Source organism: Mus musculus, chromosome 1, assembly GCF_000001635.26.
Source record: "Mus musculus strain C57BL/6J chromosome 1, GRCm38.p6 C57BL/6J".
Lineage (NCBI taxonomy): Eukaryota > Metazoa > Chordata > Mammalia > Rodentia > Muridae > Mus > Mus musculus.
Genome location: NC_000067.6, coordinates 46,684,000 through 46,701,100, shown reverse-complemented (window position 1 = coordinate 46,701,100; position 17,101 = coordinate 46,684,000). Strand labels below are relative to the sequence as shown.

The 17,101-nt window shown below is 39.8% G+C and overlaps 1 protein-coding gene across 3 annotated transcripts in view; it reads right to left on the bottom strand.

Moving 5' to 3' along the window:
- Positions 1–17,101, bottom strand: part of Dnah7c (dynein, axonemal, heavy chain 7C) — a 382,050-nt gene that overhangs the window by 106,377 nt on the left and 258,572 nt on the right. For all 3 annotated transcript variants that reach the window (XM_011238631.3, NM_001310335.1, XM_006496387.4), the window contains 2 exons: positions 15,512–15,697; positions 12,013–12,176 (listed from right to left, as the gene is read on the bottom strand). In XM_011238631.3, the coding sequence (XP_011236933.1) occupies positions 12,013–12,176; positions 15,512–15,697 (350 nt within the window). The remainder of the gene's footprint in view (positions 1–12,012; positions 12,177–15,511; positions 15,698–17,101) is intronic.

The window sequence follows — 17,101 nt, the reverse complement described above, 5'->3', positions numbered from 1 at the left end:
AAAATTGGACATAGTACTACCAGAGGATCCAGCAATACCTCTCCTGGGCATATATCCAGAAGATGCCCCAACTGGTAAGAAGGACACATGCTCCACTATGTTCATAGCAGTCTTATTTATAATAGCCAGAAGCTGGAAAGAACCCAGATGCCCCTCAACAGAGGAATGGATACAGAAAATGTGGTACATCTACACAATGGAGTACTACTCAGCTATTAAAAAGAATGAATTTATGAAATTCCTAGCCAAATGGATGGACCTGGAGGGCATCATCCTGAGTGAGGTAACACATTCACAAAGGAACTCACACAATATGTACTCACTGATAAGTGGATATTAGCCCAAAACCTAGGATACCCAAGATATAAGATACAATTTGCTATTCACATGAAACTCAAGAAAAATTAAGACTGAAGTGTGGACACTATGCCCCTCCTTAGAAGTGGGAACAAAACACCCTTGGAAGGAGTTACAGAGACAAAGTTTGGAGCTGAGATGAAAGGATGGACCATGTAGAGACTGCCATATCCAGGGATCCACCCCATAATCAGCATCCAAACGCTGACACCATTGCATACACTAGCAAGATTTTATCGAAAGGACCCAGATGTAGCTGTCTCTTGTGAGACTATGCCGGGGCCTAGCAAACACAGAAGTGGATGCTCACAGTCAGCTAATGGATGGATCACAGGGCTCCCAATGGAGGAGCTAGAGAAAGTACCCAAGGAGCTAAAGGGATCTGCAACCCTATAGGTGGAACAGCATTATGAACTAACCAGTACCCCGGAGCTCTTATCTCTAGCTGCATATGTATCAAAAGATGGCCTAGTCGGCCATCACTGGAAAGAGAGGCCCATTGGACTTGCAAACTTTATATGCCCCAGTACAGGGGAACGCCAGGGCCAAAAAGGGGGAGTGGGTGGGTAGGGGAGTGGGGGTGGGTGGGTATGGGGGACTTTTGGTATAGCATTGGAAATGTAAATGAGCTAAATACCTAATAAAAAATGGAAAAAAATACTAAAAAAAGATTTATTTATTTATTTATTTATTTATTTATTTATTTATTTATTTATTATAAGTATACTGTAGCTATCTTCAGACACAGGATATGAAGTTTCAGATTGCCCACAGCAGCTAGCTATGATTTGTCTCGTGTTCTGGCAGAGGTATGATTTCTACCAACTGAAGATAATTTATGTTTGGAATTCTGGGGACTCCTGAGAGGGTATATAAATGCCACAGCACTGAGAGAGGCCCTGTTGCTCCCACTGCTGCTGCTGCTGCTGCTTCCTGCTGCAGCTTTTGCTGGTTTGCTGTTGCTTTTTGCTGATTGCTTTTGCTTCCTGGTGGATTTCTGGTTGGAGATATCCTGACAACAAAGATTGGATTTGCCACTAGGAATTTAACATTCCTAATCTCCAGGAAGTAGTCTAAAGAGATCTATGCCCCCGTTCCCATAAAAAATTCTTTCTCACCTACCTAGTATTGGTGGATTGGAAGGGATTGGGGTGGAGAAGATTGATAGATAAAATAACCCAATTAAGTTGACAAAAAGTATGGTTACTGTGATGGTTTGTATATGCTTGGCTAAGGGAATGGCACTATTAGAAGGTTTGTTCTTGTTGGAGTAGGTGTGTCAGTGTGGATGTGGGCTAAAGACACTCATCCTAGCTGCTTGTAAGAGAGTATTCTGCTAGCAGCCTTCAGATGAAGATATAGAACTCTCAGTTCCTCCTGTATCATGCCTGCCTGGATGTTGCCATGTTCCTACCTTGATAATAATAAACTTGATGATGATAAACTGAACCTCTAAACCTGTAAGGCAGCCCCAATTGAATGTTGTCCTTATAAGATATGCCTTGGCTATAGTGTCTGTTCACAGCAGTAAAATCCTAACTAAGACAGTTATAGACACCCTCCAGTGTTGTGGATTTGTTCTAGTGCTATTTTTGTTAATTCAACTCCTGAAATCACACAGGAACTTGCATGTCTGCCTGTAAGATGCTGAGGGTCCCTGTCCCCAATAGGCTCTAGTTGGTAAATAAAGATGCCAGTGGCCAATGGCTGGGCAGGGAGACAAAGGTGGGACCTTAGATTTCCTGGGCAAGAGACAAATGAGAGAGAAAGACTTTTTAGAATCACCATGATTGGGAAGCAGAAACATCAAGCCTGAGAGCTACAAGAGAAAAAGCATACAAATATGTAAGAATTAGAAAAGTGTGGCCTCAGCCCACCCCATTCCCCTGCATGATTGGGTCTGGGGTAGCAGATATGAAATATAGAGTTTAGTAAGTAATAATTCAGGAATATCAGAGGGGAGGCATTATTAATGAGGAATTTTGGGAGTGGCCCAGCCATTGAACTTAGGATATATTAAAAATAAGGCTACGTGTGTGTGTGTGTGTGTGTGTATGTGTGTGTGTGTGTGTTTCCTTTGTGATTCCAAAACATTTGGTTAGGTAGCAAGGAGTGTGCGCACACCCTCCAGAGAGTTTAGAACAGATTAACATACTATGAATTCAATCCAGCAGTCTCCCATGACATGCTTAAGTTTAACAATTACACTAGCACAAAAGCTAAGAAAATCAGGCAAGAGACCAAAAACCCTGTTCTTCCTGTAATGGATCAAAGGTGGTATCATCCTCCTTTTGAAACCCTGGGAGGTATGTGGAGAGATGCTTCATCCAGAGATAAAGAAGAGGAATTAAGTCCAGACCTCAGACTGAGAACACAGTACTAGGCCCATTTCTACAAGACTGAGTGGTAGGGAAAGCTCCAAGACTCCTACTACCAGGATGAGTTGCTGGAATTAATCTAGCATTAATTATAAGCATTTATAAACTTTAGAAAAGAAGACTGTGGTGGTTTAAATGTGCTTGTCTCATGGGCAGTGGCACTATTAGGAGGTGTGGCCTTTTTGGAGAAAATGAGTCACTATGGTGATGGGCTTTGCAGTCTTATGTTTAAACTCTGCACAGGACAGAAGAGTCCCCCTCCTGGCTGCCTGCAGAAAATAGTCTCTCCTGGTTGTCTTTAGATCAAGATATAGAACTTTTGGCTCTTCCTGCACCATGTCTGCCTGTACACTGCCATGTTTTCTCCCAGGATGATAATGCACTAAACTTCTGAAATTGTAAGCCGGCGCTAATTAAATGTGGCCTTGGTCATGGTGTCTCTTCACAACAATAAAACTTTAACTAAAACAGAAATTGGCACCATGAACTGGGGTATTGGTGTGATGGGCCTGGCCATGCTTTTGTTTGGAGGAATGTGCATTTTGGAACTTTGGATAATGAAAGCAATAGAATGCTTTAAGCAGGGTTAAATGAGCTATACTACTAAAAATATAAAACATTGGTGAAGTATACTGTTCAGTCCTGGCTCAAAGGGTTTCGGAGAAGAATTTTACTATGTTTCCTAGAATCATTCTTGTGATATTTTGATGAAGACTGTAGCTGCTTTTTGCCCTTGTCTGAACATTCTGCCTGATGCTAAGGCAAAGAGGTTTAGATTAATTGAATTGACAAAGGAAATCTCACAGAGTGGCTCACCAACCTTTCATAATTCAACGGCTTTTCTAGACCAAAGTTTCAAAGTTCCTCCACAATCCTCCCCAAAACACATGATCAGGCATGTTACAGCAATAACTTATTATCCTGGTAACAATTTCTGTCTTGATTAAGGTTTCTATTGCTGCGATGAAAGACCACCCTAAAAGTAACTTGAGAAACAAAGGCTTTATTTCACTTACAATTTCAGATAACATCAGTGAAGAAATAAGGGCAGAAACTCAATCAGCCCACAATGGGTTGGGCTGTCCCACATCATTTAACTAAGAAAATGTTTACAGCCAGATCTTATGGAGGCCTTTACTCAATCAAGGTTCCTATCTCTCTGGTGATTCTAGCTTATGTCAAACTGGACAGCATACAGACTGAAGGAGGTTTTCTTTTACCCAATGAAATCAATGTACCAGCCAAAACCAATTGTGATGCTCAGTATGTTTGCATCCCCTTCAACTGGGTGGACAACAGTGTTCAACTTAATTATCCATTTGCATCATTATACTGGAAGCCATTGATATTGCAATAAGCCAAGGAAAAGAGGTGAAGGGCACACAGATTAGAAAGAAATTAAAGTGTCACTATGTGCACAGCATGTTTGCCAATATACAATATCCTAATGAATCAACATAAAATGCCAAATGAGTTTCTAAAGTTGCGAGGTACCAAGTCAGTGTGCAGATAATCTTTTCTAGACTATAGGAAATCTTAACACTAGGAGTTAACAACCAAACCCAAAACTGCAACTTTTTCTTCTTCTCTTCTCTTCTCTTCTCTTCTCTTCTCTTCTCTTCTCTTCTCTTCTCTTCTCTTCTCTTCTCTTCTCTCTTCTCTTCTCTTCTCTTCTCTTCTCTTCTCTTCTCTTCTCTTCTCTTCTCTTCTCTTCTCTTCTCTTCTCTTCTCTCTCCCCTCTTCTTCTCCCCTCTTCTTCTCCCCTCTTCTCCCCTCCTCTCCCCTCTCCGCTCCTCTCTCCCCTCCTCTCTTCTCTTCTCCCCTCCTCTCTCCTCTCCCCTCCTCTTCCCTCTCCTCTCCCCTCCCCCTCTTCCCTCCTCTCCCCTCTCCCCTCCTCTCCCCTCTCCCCTCCTCTCCCCTCTCCCCTCCTCTCTCCTCTCCTCTCCCCTCCTCTCCCCTCTCCCCTCCTCCCTCCTCTCTCCCCTCCTCTCTCCCCTCCTCTCCCCTCTCCCCTCTCCCCTTCTCTCTCCCCTCCTCTCCCCCCTCCCCTCTCCCCTCTCCCCTCCTCTCCCCTCCTCTCTCCCCTCCTCTCTCCCCTCCTCTTTCCCCTTCTCTCTCCTCTCCCCTCCTCTCCCCTCCTCTCCCCTCCTCTCCCCTCTCCCCTCCTCTCTTCTCTTCTCTTCTCTTCTCTTCTCTTCTCTTCTCTTCTGCTTTTCCCTTTCTTTCTCATTCTTTTTCTTTTTTCCTTTTCTTTTCATCCTTTCCTTTCCCTTTTCCTTTTTCCTTTTTCCTTTTCCTTTTCTTTTCCCTTTTTCCCTTTCCCTTTTCCCTTTCCCCTTTCCCCTTTCCCCTTTCCCTTTTTCCCTTTCCCTTTTCCCTTTCCCCTTTCCCCTTTCCCCTTTCCCTTTTTCCCTTTCCCTTTTCCCTTTCCCTTTTCCCCTTTCCTCTTTTCCCTTTCCCTTTCCCCTTTTCCCTTTCCCCTTTTCCCTTTCTCTTTTCCCTTTTCCCTTTCCCCTTTTTCCCTTTCACGTTTTCCCTTTCCCTTTTCCCTTTCCCTTTTCCCTTTCCCTTTTTCCCTTTCCCTTTTTCCCTTTTCCCTTTCCCCCTTCCCTTTTCCCTTTCCCTTTTAACTTTCCCTTTTCCTTTTCGTTTTCCTTTCCTTTTTCCTTTTTCCTTTTTCCTTTTTCCTTTTTCCTTTTTCCTTTTTCCTTTTTCCTCTTTCCCCTTTCCCCTTTTCCTTTTTCCTTTTCCTTTTCCTTTCCCCTTTGCCCTTTCCCCTTTTTTCTTTTTCCCTTTTCTCCTTTTTTCTCCTTTTTCTTTTTTTCTCCTTTTTCTCCTTTCTCCTTTTCCTTTTTCCTCTTTTTCCTTTTCCCTCTTTTTCCTTTCCTTTCCTTTTTCCTTTCCTTTCCTTTCCTTTCCTTTTCCTTTCTTTTTCCTTTCCTTTCCTTTTCCTTTTCCTTTCCTTTTTCTCTTCATTTTCCCTTCCTTTTTCCCTTCCCTTCCCTTTTCCTTTCCTTTCCTTTCCTTCCCTTCCCTTTCTCCTTTCCTTTCCTTTCCTTTCCTTTCCTTTCCTTTCCTTTCCTTTCCTTTCCTTTATTTTTCCTTTTTTCCTTTTCCCTTTCCCCTTTCCTTTCCTTTTTTCCTTTTTCTTTCCCCTTTTCCTTTCCTTTTCCCTTTTTCCTTTCTTTCCTTTTCCCTTTTTCTTTTCCTTTTTCCTCTCCTTCCTCTCCTTTCTCCTCTTTCCTCTCCTTTCTCCTCTTTCCTCTTCTTTCTCCTCTCCTCTCCTTTCCTTTCCTTTCTCCTCCCCTCCCCTCCTCTTCTTTTCTTTTTTCTTTTCTTTTCTTTTCTTTTCTTTTCTTTTCTTTTCTTTTTTTTTTTTTTAATAGAATTTCTTTCAAAAGTGCTACCTGTATATTTAATCTGGGGAATCCACTTCTTCTTTTTTCTTTTTTTGAGTGGCATTTCCTTTTTTAAAAAATTTTTTATTAGATATTTTCTTCATTTACATTTCAAATGTTATCCCAAATGTCCCCTATACCCTCCCCCAACCCTGCTCCCCTACCCACCCACTCCCACTTCTTGGCCCTGGCATTCCCCTGTACTGGAGCATATAAAGTTTGCAATACCAAGGGGCTTCTCTTCCCAATGATGGCCGACTAGGCCATCTTCCAAAAAATGCAATTTTCAAGAGCAAACACTATTCATATATAAACCAGCAATATACTTGAAAACCTAAAACAAGTGAAAAAATATATCCACCTGTTAGAAGACCTCCTAAATTGTCAATCTATAATATAGATGATGAATATCAATATAATCAAAAGGAAAATTTCAAGAAGATCTCTTTAAGATATTTATATTTTATTCTAAAATTTATATTGAGGTAACAACTAAACAAATTTTTTTTTTTTAAGAGAAGACAAAAAATGAAAGACATGTAGAGGAATTTTTATATAGCAACATGGCTACTCAGGAATGGAATCACTTCCAAAAATAAGAAGTAGCTGAAATGATATGCCCTGGATTATAGTATGATCCACCTGGAATATAGACATGCCCTTAATATACACCGTTATTCTCAATGTAGGTACGGTTAATTTGTACAAGGAAGTTGCCATCTTTGAAAGTGATATCTAATGGAGGGGAAGACAAAGTGACACATCAAAAAAAGATTTGACAGAATGAGTTAGAAATAGAATATGCTCAACTCAAATGAGAACAGCAGAGGAAGAGCAACTACTTAAGAGCATTGGGGGGGGATGGGGGAAGGGATGGTGTGATGGGTTATGTGTGTGTATAGCAGAGTTTTACAGAGACAGGTTGTGGAGAGAACAACCTAGACACAGATGAAGACAGAACAAACCAGAGAATGAGAAGGAGTCAGAAGATTAGAACAGATTGCCAAATGTGGCATATGAGACCAGGCAGAGCAATTGAGTCAGAAGCAGAGAGCAAGTGGACTAAATCAGTCGGCTTGGAAGATTAGATTGTAAGAAACCTAGAAGCTTCCAAGCCTAGATCTAGGGATAGTTAGAACAGAGAAGAAAATTATCTGGGCCCAGCCTAAGCCCTGTATTCACACAGCTTTGGTATGGCTCTCATCTCATCACTTCATCTGAGGAAATAAAAGTGATAAAGACATATTACTTAACTCAAGACTACACAAAGTTTCCAGAACCAAGCTGATACAATACTTGCATCATGGTAGGCAGTTAGCACAAGGTATAGAATAAAGAATCCCACAGCAGACTCATATGTATAAGGACAGTACATTTTCAATAACAAGACAGCAGTGAAATTGATGGGGAAGCGATGACATTTTAGAAAAGCTGTGCTGGGGTAACTCTGTCTCCCTCTTTATGTAAGCATATGAATGAGCCTCTGTAATTACAAATAAATGAATGGTGTTCTATGCCTAGTTAACAGCTGTAGCCAACTTTTATCCTATCAAATAATGTTCCTCATGTGACAATTTCTTCATTGAAGATCAGAAGAACATAAATTCAGCTTTTTTTTGGCGGGAGGGGGTCCACAAAATATTAGATGAATAAAATGCAGGTAGATGGAAAAGTAAATGCTTGTTTCTAGAATAACTCATGGAAGAATTTATTGTGGAAGGTGTTGTACAGCATAATTTAGTGGAAATAATTTCACATTTTAAATGAAAACATTGACATAAAAGTGAACAAGCACTCTGTTTACTCACTTACATTGCCACCATCATTTTACATTATTTTTGACAAAAATAAGAATACAATGTGTTGCTCCACTATGTTCATAGCAGCCTTATTTATAATAGCCAGAAGCTGGAAAGAAACCAGATGCCCCCCAACAGAGGAATGGATACAGAAAATGTGGTACATTTACACAATGGAGTACTACTCAGCTATTAAAAAGAATGAATTTATGAAATTCCTAGCCAAATGGATGGACCTGGAGGGCATCATCCTGAGTGAGGTAACCCAATCACAAAAGAACTCGCACAATATGTACTCACTGATAAGTGGATATTAGCCCAGAAACTTAGGATACCCAAGATATAAGATACAATTTAATCCAAACACTGACACCATTGCATACACTAGCAAGATTTTGCTGAAAGGACCCAGATATAGCTATCTCTTGTGAGACTATCCCGGGGCCTAGCAAACACAGAAGTGGATGCTCACAGTCAGCTATTGGATGGATCACAGGGCCCCCAATGGAGGAGCTAGAGAAATTACCCAAGGAGCTAAAGGGAACTGCAACCCTATAGGTGGAACAACAATATGAACTAACCAGTACCTCCCAGAGCTCATGTCTCTAGCCGCATATGTATCAAAAGATGGCCTAGTTGGCCACACTGCAAAGAGAGGCCCATTGGACTTGCAAACTTTATATGCCCCAGTACAGGGGAACGCCAGGGCCAGAAAGGGGGAGTGGGTTGGTAGGGGAGTGGGGGTTGGGTATGGGGGCTTTTGGGATAGCATTGGAAATGTAAATGAGGAAAATACCTAATAAAAAATTTAAAAAGAAGAAGAAAAAAAGAATACAATGTGTTTTTCTTCAGTCTTCCTTTCTTACTTCCTACATCAAATGTTCTTTGTATATCTGTATGTGTTTGTGTGAGGGTCAGAGGGCAATCTGTGGGAGTCCATTTTGTCATTCAACATTGTAAATCCTTGGGATCAGATTCCAGTCGGCACCCTTAGAAACAGGCACCACTACCTGCTAAGCTATCCCACTGACCCTCAAACACTCTTGAATTTATAGATGTTTAAAATTAACTGTTAGCAAATGGAAAATGAATTTGTTAGCACTTACTGTTTCTGATTTGATAGTTTGCTCTTTAGTTGATGTATAAAGCAAATTTGTATTTAATGCCCATTTTTTAAAATGCAGATTTCTAATCATAATAATGTCTGTTGGTCCTGGCAGTTGGCAGAGGACACTGAATTAGAATATTTAACTGTTGAGGGTAAGCAAGTCTGGGGCTTTCCCTGAGGCCATAGTGAAAGGAATTTACCTCATTCCTTGTCTAAAAGGGAACATAACTTGGCAGAGCTGGTCTAATTTTGGTCTAACTTTGGAGTCTATGTCTCTTTCCTACAGAAAATCAAAACCTGCCTCTCAAAAATGAAGTTATCTATTTTAGAGATAGAAAGAGCCATTCTGAAATATATCTGGAATAACAAAAAGCCCAGGATATCAAAAAACATTATCAACAATAAAAGAACCTCTGGTGGAATTACCATCCCTGTCCTCAAGGTAAACTACAGAGCAATAGTGATAAAAACTGCATAGTATTGGTACAGAGGCAGACAGGTAGATCAATAGAATAGAACTGAAGACTCAGAAATAAACTCACACACCTATGATCACTTGATCTTTGAAAAAGGAGACAAAACTATCCAGTGGAAAAAAGACAGCATTTTCAACAAGTGGTGCTGGTTCAACTGGCAGTCAGCATGTAGAAGAATGAAAATTGACCAATTCTTATTTCCTTGTACAAAGGTCAAGTCCAAGTGGATCAAAGACCTCCACATAAAACCAGATATGATGAAACTAATAGAAGAGAATGTGTGAAAGCTATAATCCAATTATGCTCACCACTATCACTGACTTCTGAAGCCAAGGACTTTTAGGTATTAATAGCTCCCAAATTTAATTATATTCTAACTTGTCCAAATTTTATAGATTCTCACAGTTTTCCAAAATAATCATGCCTTACTCAGCTGTAGTGGGAAATTTAGGAGAGCCATTGTACCTGGCATAAACTCTGGAGTGATCATGCACCTAGCTTTGAAGTGATCTTTTGTAAGTAATCAGTGATTGTTATCTGAGATTTATAGAGTTGACTTTCCTATAGGAGCTTCAGAACCTATAAATGCCTTTAGTCACAAAACACTCCTGGCAAACCAGGTAGTCTTGTAACGGCTGGGAAATGCTTGGGCAATGTGTTCCTTCAAACAACACCTATGTCAGATCAAAGATTATGGTATTTAAAAATTGACTTGCTAAAAATACCTTTTGTGTAATAATTAAGAAAAATTCTTCTGCCAGGCAGTTTGGGGTTCAGTCCACTGATGCTGACCTCCCTGTTCCTCCAAGGCTTCATTACATCCTCAAGTATCTCTCTTTCTTTGGTAGTCCCTTGTGAAACAGTTAACCGACACTTGCGAAACCGTTTGCTGGCACTTGACTAAAGTAATATGTATTAAGTACTCAACGTGTTAGGTTAGGTCCTTAGTGTTAGGGATTATGATTACTAAGCAAGCATCTTTGGGAAACAGAAGGAGGCATTGTGCAACTAAACAAGATGCTTGTCCAGTGATTTCAAACGATGCCTTTAAACCTTTGTCCTGAAACTTCTCCCTGGAAGGTTGCCAAGTACACTGACCAAAAAATACAGAATAAGTGATGTTAGAGCTTTCTTCTCAGTCAAGTTGTTACCATAAGATTTACAAATTCTTCAATTTTTCTATAAATTAATAATAAAGATGTAGGACTATTAGGTACTGATAAACCTCCATTGCTCCAGGAGAAGGGTGCAGAGGCAGAGGGGAGGGTATTAGAAATATGTGTGTGTGTTGTCTTGAGTAATGGTCATTAAAATCTTAGAGTCTTAATAATAAGATATATTAACCAACAGTTGAACATGAAATATGAATTGAAGTATAACAAGACCCAAGTTGGTAAGGAATACGAGTTAGCTTGGTCTCTAATGGATATAATGGTTACAAACACCTTTTGGTAGATAGAACCAAGGACATAAACTACAAAATAAAAGAAAGAAGGCATGGCTATCATTCTCCAGGAGGCAATCAACTAGAAACACACATGTTTGAAGAGGGAAGTGTTTTCTGAGAGGGATGCAATAGCCACAGGGCACTTCTATCAGGATAACCTGTTGAGCAGTGATGAGGGAATACCAAAGCTTTACTTTAGATGACTATTTTCATAAACATTGCACACTTGCCATGCTATTGGTTATTTCTGTCTCAAGACTTTATATTCAGATTCCAACCACTTTTACTTGGACTAATACGATTTCAGGTGGGTTTTTGTTGTTGTTTGCAGGAAACAAATGAATCAAATTCAATGGCTCTGCAACACAGACCAGAATGTTTCTGACTGATGGCAGAACTGAGTATTTCTTACTGATGCTAAGAAACACTGTGCTGTTCCTAACACTCTTAAATTCTAAAATGCTTTGGCCAGGTCAGAAACAAGACTGTGAACTCGGAAAGCGATACTTGTTCTCACAGTTAGACTGGTTGACTTGTGTGACCTGGTGTGGTTGAACAGGCCTATGTCCTCCTGGCTGCTTCTCTTTGTCTTTTCATCAGCCAGGAGATTCTGTGATGGGTGGTTTATGGTCAGCTCATACTTGTATCAAAACAGGGATACGGACAGACTTGTGAACAATGAGGACAATTACCATCAAAGACTCACCACTGTGTATCTATTAACATTTTATAACAGGATTTCTGTTTTATGGAAATAAAATTTTTGCTTTTTACTCAAAAAAGAGTTTTCTTCTTATAATCTAAAAGACATATGAAAACTCATTTTAGTTATTTCTGTTTGCTTACCATAGCTTCTGACAATTGACTATTGTTAACAATTGAATATTGTTATAATATTAACAGAAAAATTATTTGTGCTTAATTAATACAGCTAATTAGCAAACATTTCAATAAAAGTTACTAGCTAAAAACATTTTTAAATGTTTGCAAATAAATGTATCTACTAATTAGATAATAAAGATCATTTGTGAGAAAAGATTTTTCCTTACATTATAATGATCCCATTATCAATGGAGAAAGAGTCAGAGGGCAACCCAGCGATATTCCAAGCTCGAATCGTCACTGCTTCTCCGAGCGTACCCATAAGAGAGTAGTCATCAGAGCAGGGGATGTCTCTCTCTTTACATGACTGTGACCACTCCTTGGTTTGATTCTTCAAAATATTCACAGAAAAATAGAGACATGAGTTGTTGGACGGTAGCCAAAGGGATACTACCTAACCTCTATTTATTGAGAAAACCAACTGCTGTTGAAGCTTTGCCTCAAACATGATTTGTGCACCAAACATTTTTCAAATAAAATTATAATAAAGAAAGTAAGCTATGTACTGCAATAAGCAATGAGACAGAGCCCACATGGACCACATGACAAAGTTAGAATTTTATATCTGTGGAGAACAATTACTGTGTATTTTTCTAAAGTTAAAACTTACAGAGTAGTTGACATTCTCTGGCTTAGTTTCATTTCTGTTGCTATGATAAAATAACCAAGCAAAAATTAAGTTAAGGGGAAAATGGATAAATTTTGCTCCCAATTCAATTCAAGGTGGAAGGAACTTAAAGCAACTGTTCACAGTCACAAGCAAGAGCAGAGTGAGAATGGATGGATGCCTGCATCTACTGCTTGCCTCACTCTCCTGCAGAACCTACGGTATGCAATGGTGCTCCCCACATTCCTGGTGAATCATCCCACCTCAACCAATCCAGTTAAGAAAATCCCTCATAAGCATCCTCATGGGCCACCTTGATATAGACAACCCCTAATTGAGATGCCCTTTGTAAGTGATTATAGATTGTATCAAGTTGACAGTTAAAACCATCATATTTTCCACGCATGTATATTTAGATTATAAATATACAGAAAAATACTATATAATTTATAATACAAAACTAAACCTGTGGAATAGGTAGAGGACACAGAAAACATTTATTTTTGGCTCCCAAGTGCTCTATAGGAAGGATCTCCTGAAGTATATTGAGTTGTAACAAGGGTCAGGACACATTTTGAATTCTGTCCTATCTACCAGAGACTTGCTCTGTTATGGTGGCCAAAAACCATACTAAATGGTTTACTCAATACTAAAGTTTATACTAATGTTAAAGTTCAGGTTACAGACCTAAATCTTCAGAAATAGTCAAAGACATGGCTGTGAGGTTAATAGAGACAGGCAAGGAGAGGGTGTCCATAAGCATGTCCTGTGTATGTGCGTGTGGGGTGTTTGTGTGTGTGTGTGTGTGTGTGTGGGCATGCATGCACATGTGTGTCTTATGTGTAGATGGTGCTGAGAGGAGTTTGGTTGTCACTAAACCTCTCCCTCAGGTTCTTGCTGAGTAGGTTGTGTCAATATTATATTTTTATGCAAAAAGTTCAGGGCAGATTTAGGTGAGTGGCCACTTCATGACCTTAAAAGTTGTTAATATTATTTAGAATGTCCAATACCTCTATTAGCAGTAAAATTACAGGTGACATTGTTTTTCTCATTGCATCCCATCAGTAGTACATAATTTTCAATTAGTCATCTACCGACGATGCTAATTTTCAATCACTTCACTAAAGCCAGGTTTCTGTTTCATAATTCTAGGATTATAATTATGTATGATTATTGGTCCTTTGGATCTCAGACTATTACACAAATATACCGTGGTGAGTGAGAACCATAGTTCTCTTATCGATGTGAGTGTGTGACAGGATTTTCACTGGGAGGAGCTGCTGTAGTTGGAGCAATAAGTGGGATGTCATGAGCTAGATTTCAGGTACTTCCTGGGGATTGCACATCTGAGTAATTCATATGGAGATAACTAGATGTTTCCCTTGGAAACCTGAATAATTCGAGAGCCATTGTCCTGCAGGAGTGTTCGAACCTAAAAGGGAAATGGCTGGGCTCAGGGCCCAACAAACTGCACAGTAAAACATGGATGCTTTACCCATAATTGAGAACACCGAAGACAGCAGTTGTGAGATAAATTTTGCTCCTTGATCCTGTCCATTTGTAGTTAACATTTCAGCCCTTTGTGGAAGACACCTGGTGATGAGGGAAATGCCTCTGATTTTCGTCATATACTCATTTGTGTTAATTCATGTCATAAATTAATCTTTTCATATTTTATCCTCTAAGTTATATTACTATCATTTTTTGGGATGTTGAAATTGCCCACAATTTGGCAATATTCTATCCTGAAATTTTTATCTGTCCCCCCATGTTCCCATCCTCCTCCGAGTATTTCCTGCTATTTTCTTTAAGATATATTCGAGGCTCTTTCAGTAACACAAAATAACCAAGCATCAGGTGTGGTGTGATGTGGTATGGTATGGTATGGTATGGTATGGTATGGTATGGTATGGTATGGTGTTGTGTGGTGTGTTATGGTGTTGTATGGTTTGGCACTTCTAGCTGCCCAAGCAGCAGGTAATACCCAATGGGGGCCACTGAGATGCCTAGGGATATGATTTAATCTAACAGCAATGGGAGTGAGTGCCTGCTAGCATTTCCATTGTTCCAAGTCCCTGTCGGAGGACAGAGTCAAGTGAACATGTTTCTTATTGCTTCTCTCTCTCTCTCTCTCTCTCTCTCTCTCTCTCTCTCTCTCTCTTTCTGACTGGCTTGATGAATCTGCTTGGGGAAGTTTCATTGTCTAAAGTTGTTAACGGAACTAACCCATCACTAACCAGATAAGTTAAATGTTAATGACCTGAGCTAGATATATGATGCTAATGCCCCTACTGAACAAGACTCAAAAGAACAGGCCTAGCTGAAAATTAGAGAGTCATTGAACCACTGTGACCTTAACAAGGTAAACAGAGGCCCCCAAAGTGAAAAGGCTAAAATAGAAACTCCATCTATATGAGGACTTTTAAAAGTTTGTTTTTAAAAATTCAATAGTCAAAGAAACCATAATGGAAATGGAGGCTCAGTTCTGCTTATGAAAAAGTCCTCAGTGAGCCTCCGTGGACACGATATGCAAGTATGTTAAGGGAAACCAAGAAGCCCTTGATTAAGGTCAGTGAAGGTCATTTTGTCCCCATCCACTAAAGTTTCAGCCTCTGACGTGGCTTTAGAATGACTTATTAAGATCCATGCAGAGTAGTTAAGGCATGGATCGATCCCTCATGCACAGGTGTGTGTGTGCGCACAAACACCCACACACAAACACACACCCATACTCCTGATTCCTTTACACTTAGGAACTAAAAATTCATTTAAAATCAGTCAGTTTAAAATTAGATTTTAAAACAATATTTCACACAGAATCTTTTGGCAACCAAGCAATTTACATGATGTCTAAAATTTTTGAGTACAAATAATTTAAAACTATTCTCCGTTTCTTTGCAGTAACGAAAAACTAACACAAAATCAAAATAACACAGATGGGAAAAAAATTCCCTCAAGTTCCCCACCACCACCACCAGCAGCAGCAGCAACAAACAGACCAGAGGTTAATGTTGCAATGATGGGGGGAAGCAAAGAAGAGCCCCAAAGGCATCCCTCACCTGTCTGTAGTTAGATGTAAAGGCTCCCAGGTAGGCGACAACCCCTGAGGAGATGAGGATATCTCCCGTCAGGTTGATGTACAGATGCCCAAGCTCCAGCGCGGAGTTGCTCCATCGGGTTTTCTCACCTCCCAGGCCCCCGATCAGCTGCTCTGCGCGTTCTAGCTTTTTGCTGCACAAGTCAACCTCAAAAATAAAGGTGAGCTTTTATCAATATCTACAAATGAAATGGGCTGCAGATTTCCTAACTCAAGAGATAAGCTTTCTCAGTTACAAACTAGACAGATTCTAAAAAGCACTTTGAAAAAGAGAAGCACGGTGCATCTCCCTGAGATACAGAAAGTTGGTGACATTGTGACTTTAACAAACAAGTGACTTCAATAAGCTTCTAAGGACTCCTACAGAGCAGCTAACATTTAACAGTGCGGCCACTCTAAGGAAATGACCTTCAACACAAGGGACTGAGATTATACTAGTAACCAGCACTCTACTGCAAATACAGATTTAAAAATATATAACAAATATGGGGGAGGACTCTGGATGAAGCAGGTTAGTAGAGTGTTTGCATAGCATGCCAAGGGCCCGGGTTCCAGAGTTGGCACTATAATTTAAATATTTTATAAGTGTGTCTCCTCACTTGTGTGTTTAAGGTTGCTTTTAAAGGTTAAAACATTTAGCAATTTACACTTATTTACAAAGCACATCTTTTAAGTTGTTAAATGGCATTACTGTCCTCCCAGACACTTACAATTAAGCTTCACAGGGAACACCAGTCACTAGCTAAAAGCCTCCTTTCTGCATTGGACAATCAGCCCAAAGCTTATTTTACACCATTAAACAATTCAATAGAAAGGGAAAGGGGCAGATGTTTATCAAGGTGGCCAGACTTGGGGAAAGGCACCCAAACCTATGTAAGATCAGTGTTCCACAGGATACTTAGATGGAGTCACTGCAATTTAATTTTTAAAGTGATAGCATCATTATTTTTTAAATAAAATCAACATTCATTTTGCTTTTTAAAAAAGTACTTTAATAGTAGTAGAATTGTATCACACCCTCATTTTCTTCTCTTAGCTTCTCCTATATCCTCTAACGTTGATAGCACTCTCTCTTTCTATTTATCTATCTCTGACTATCTATCTATCTATCTATCTATCTATCTATCTATCTATCTATCTATCTATCATCTATCTATCTATCTATCTATCTATCTATCTATCTATCTATCTATCTTTTAAGATATGTGTATGCACAATACACATGGCTGAGTTCATATTTCTTGTTGGTGTGTACACAGTTTCTAGGCTGTCTACCCTGCATTATACAACCAATAAGGGGTCTCATTCCTGGGAGAGGCTAATTCCCCCTTTCTGTCTGTGGTTCTTAGAGTGGAACCTCATCACCCCTTCCACATTAGCATGTCCATTGATACTGCCAATGTTCCAGCCTTGTTTATGCAGGCATTCCTAGGAGAGACAGTTTCACAGCAGACTCCCTGGTATTCCGGCTCACCCACTCAGTCATGTTCACTGCTGCTCCACTCACAACAGTCAGGAAAGGGGAACAACCTAAATGTCTTTCAGTGGGTAA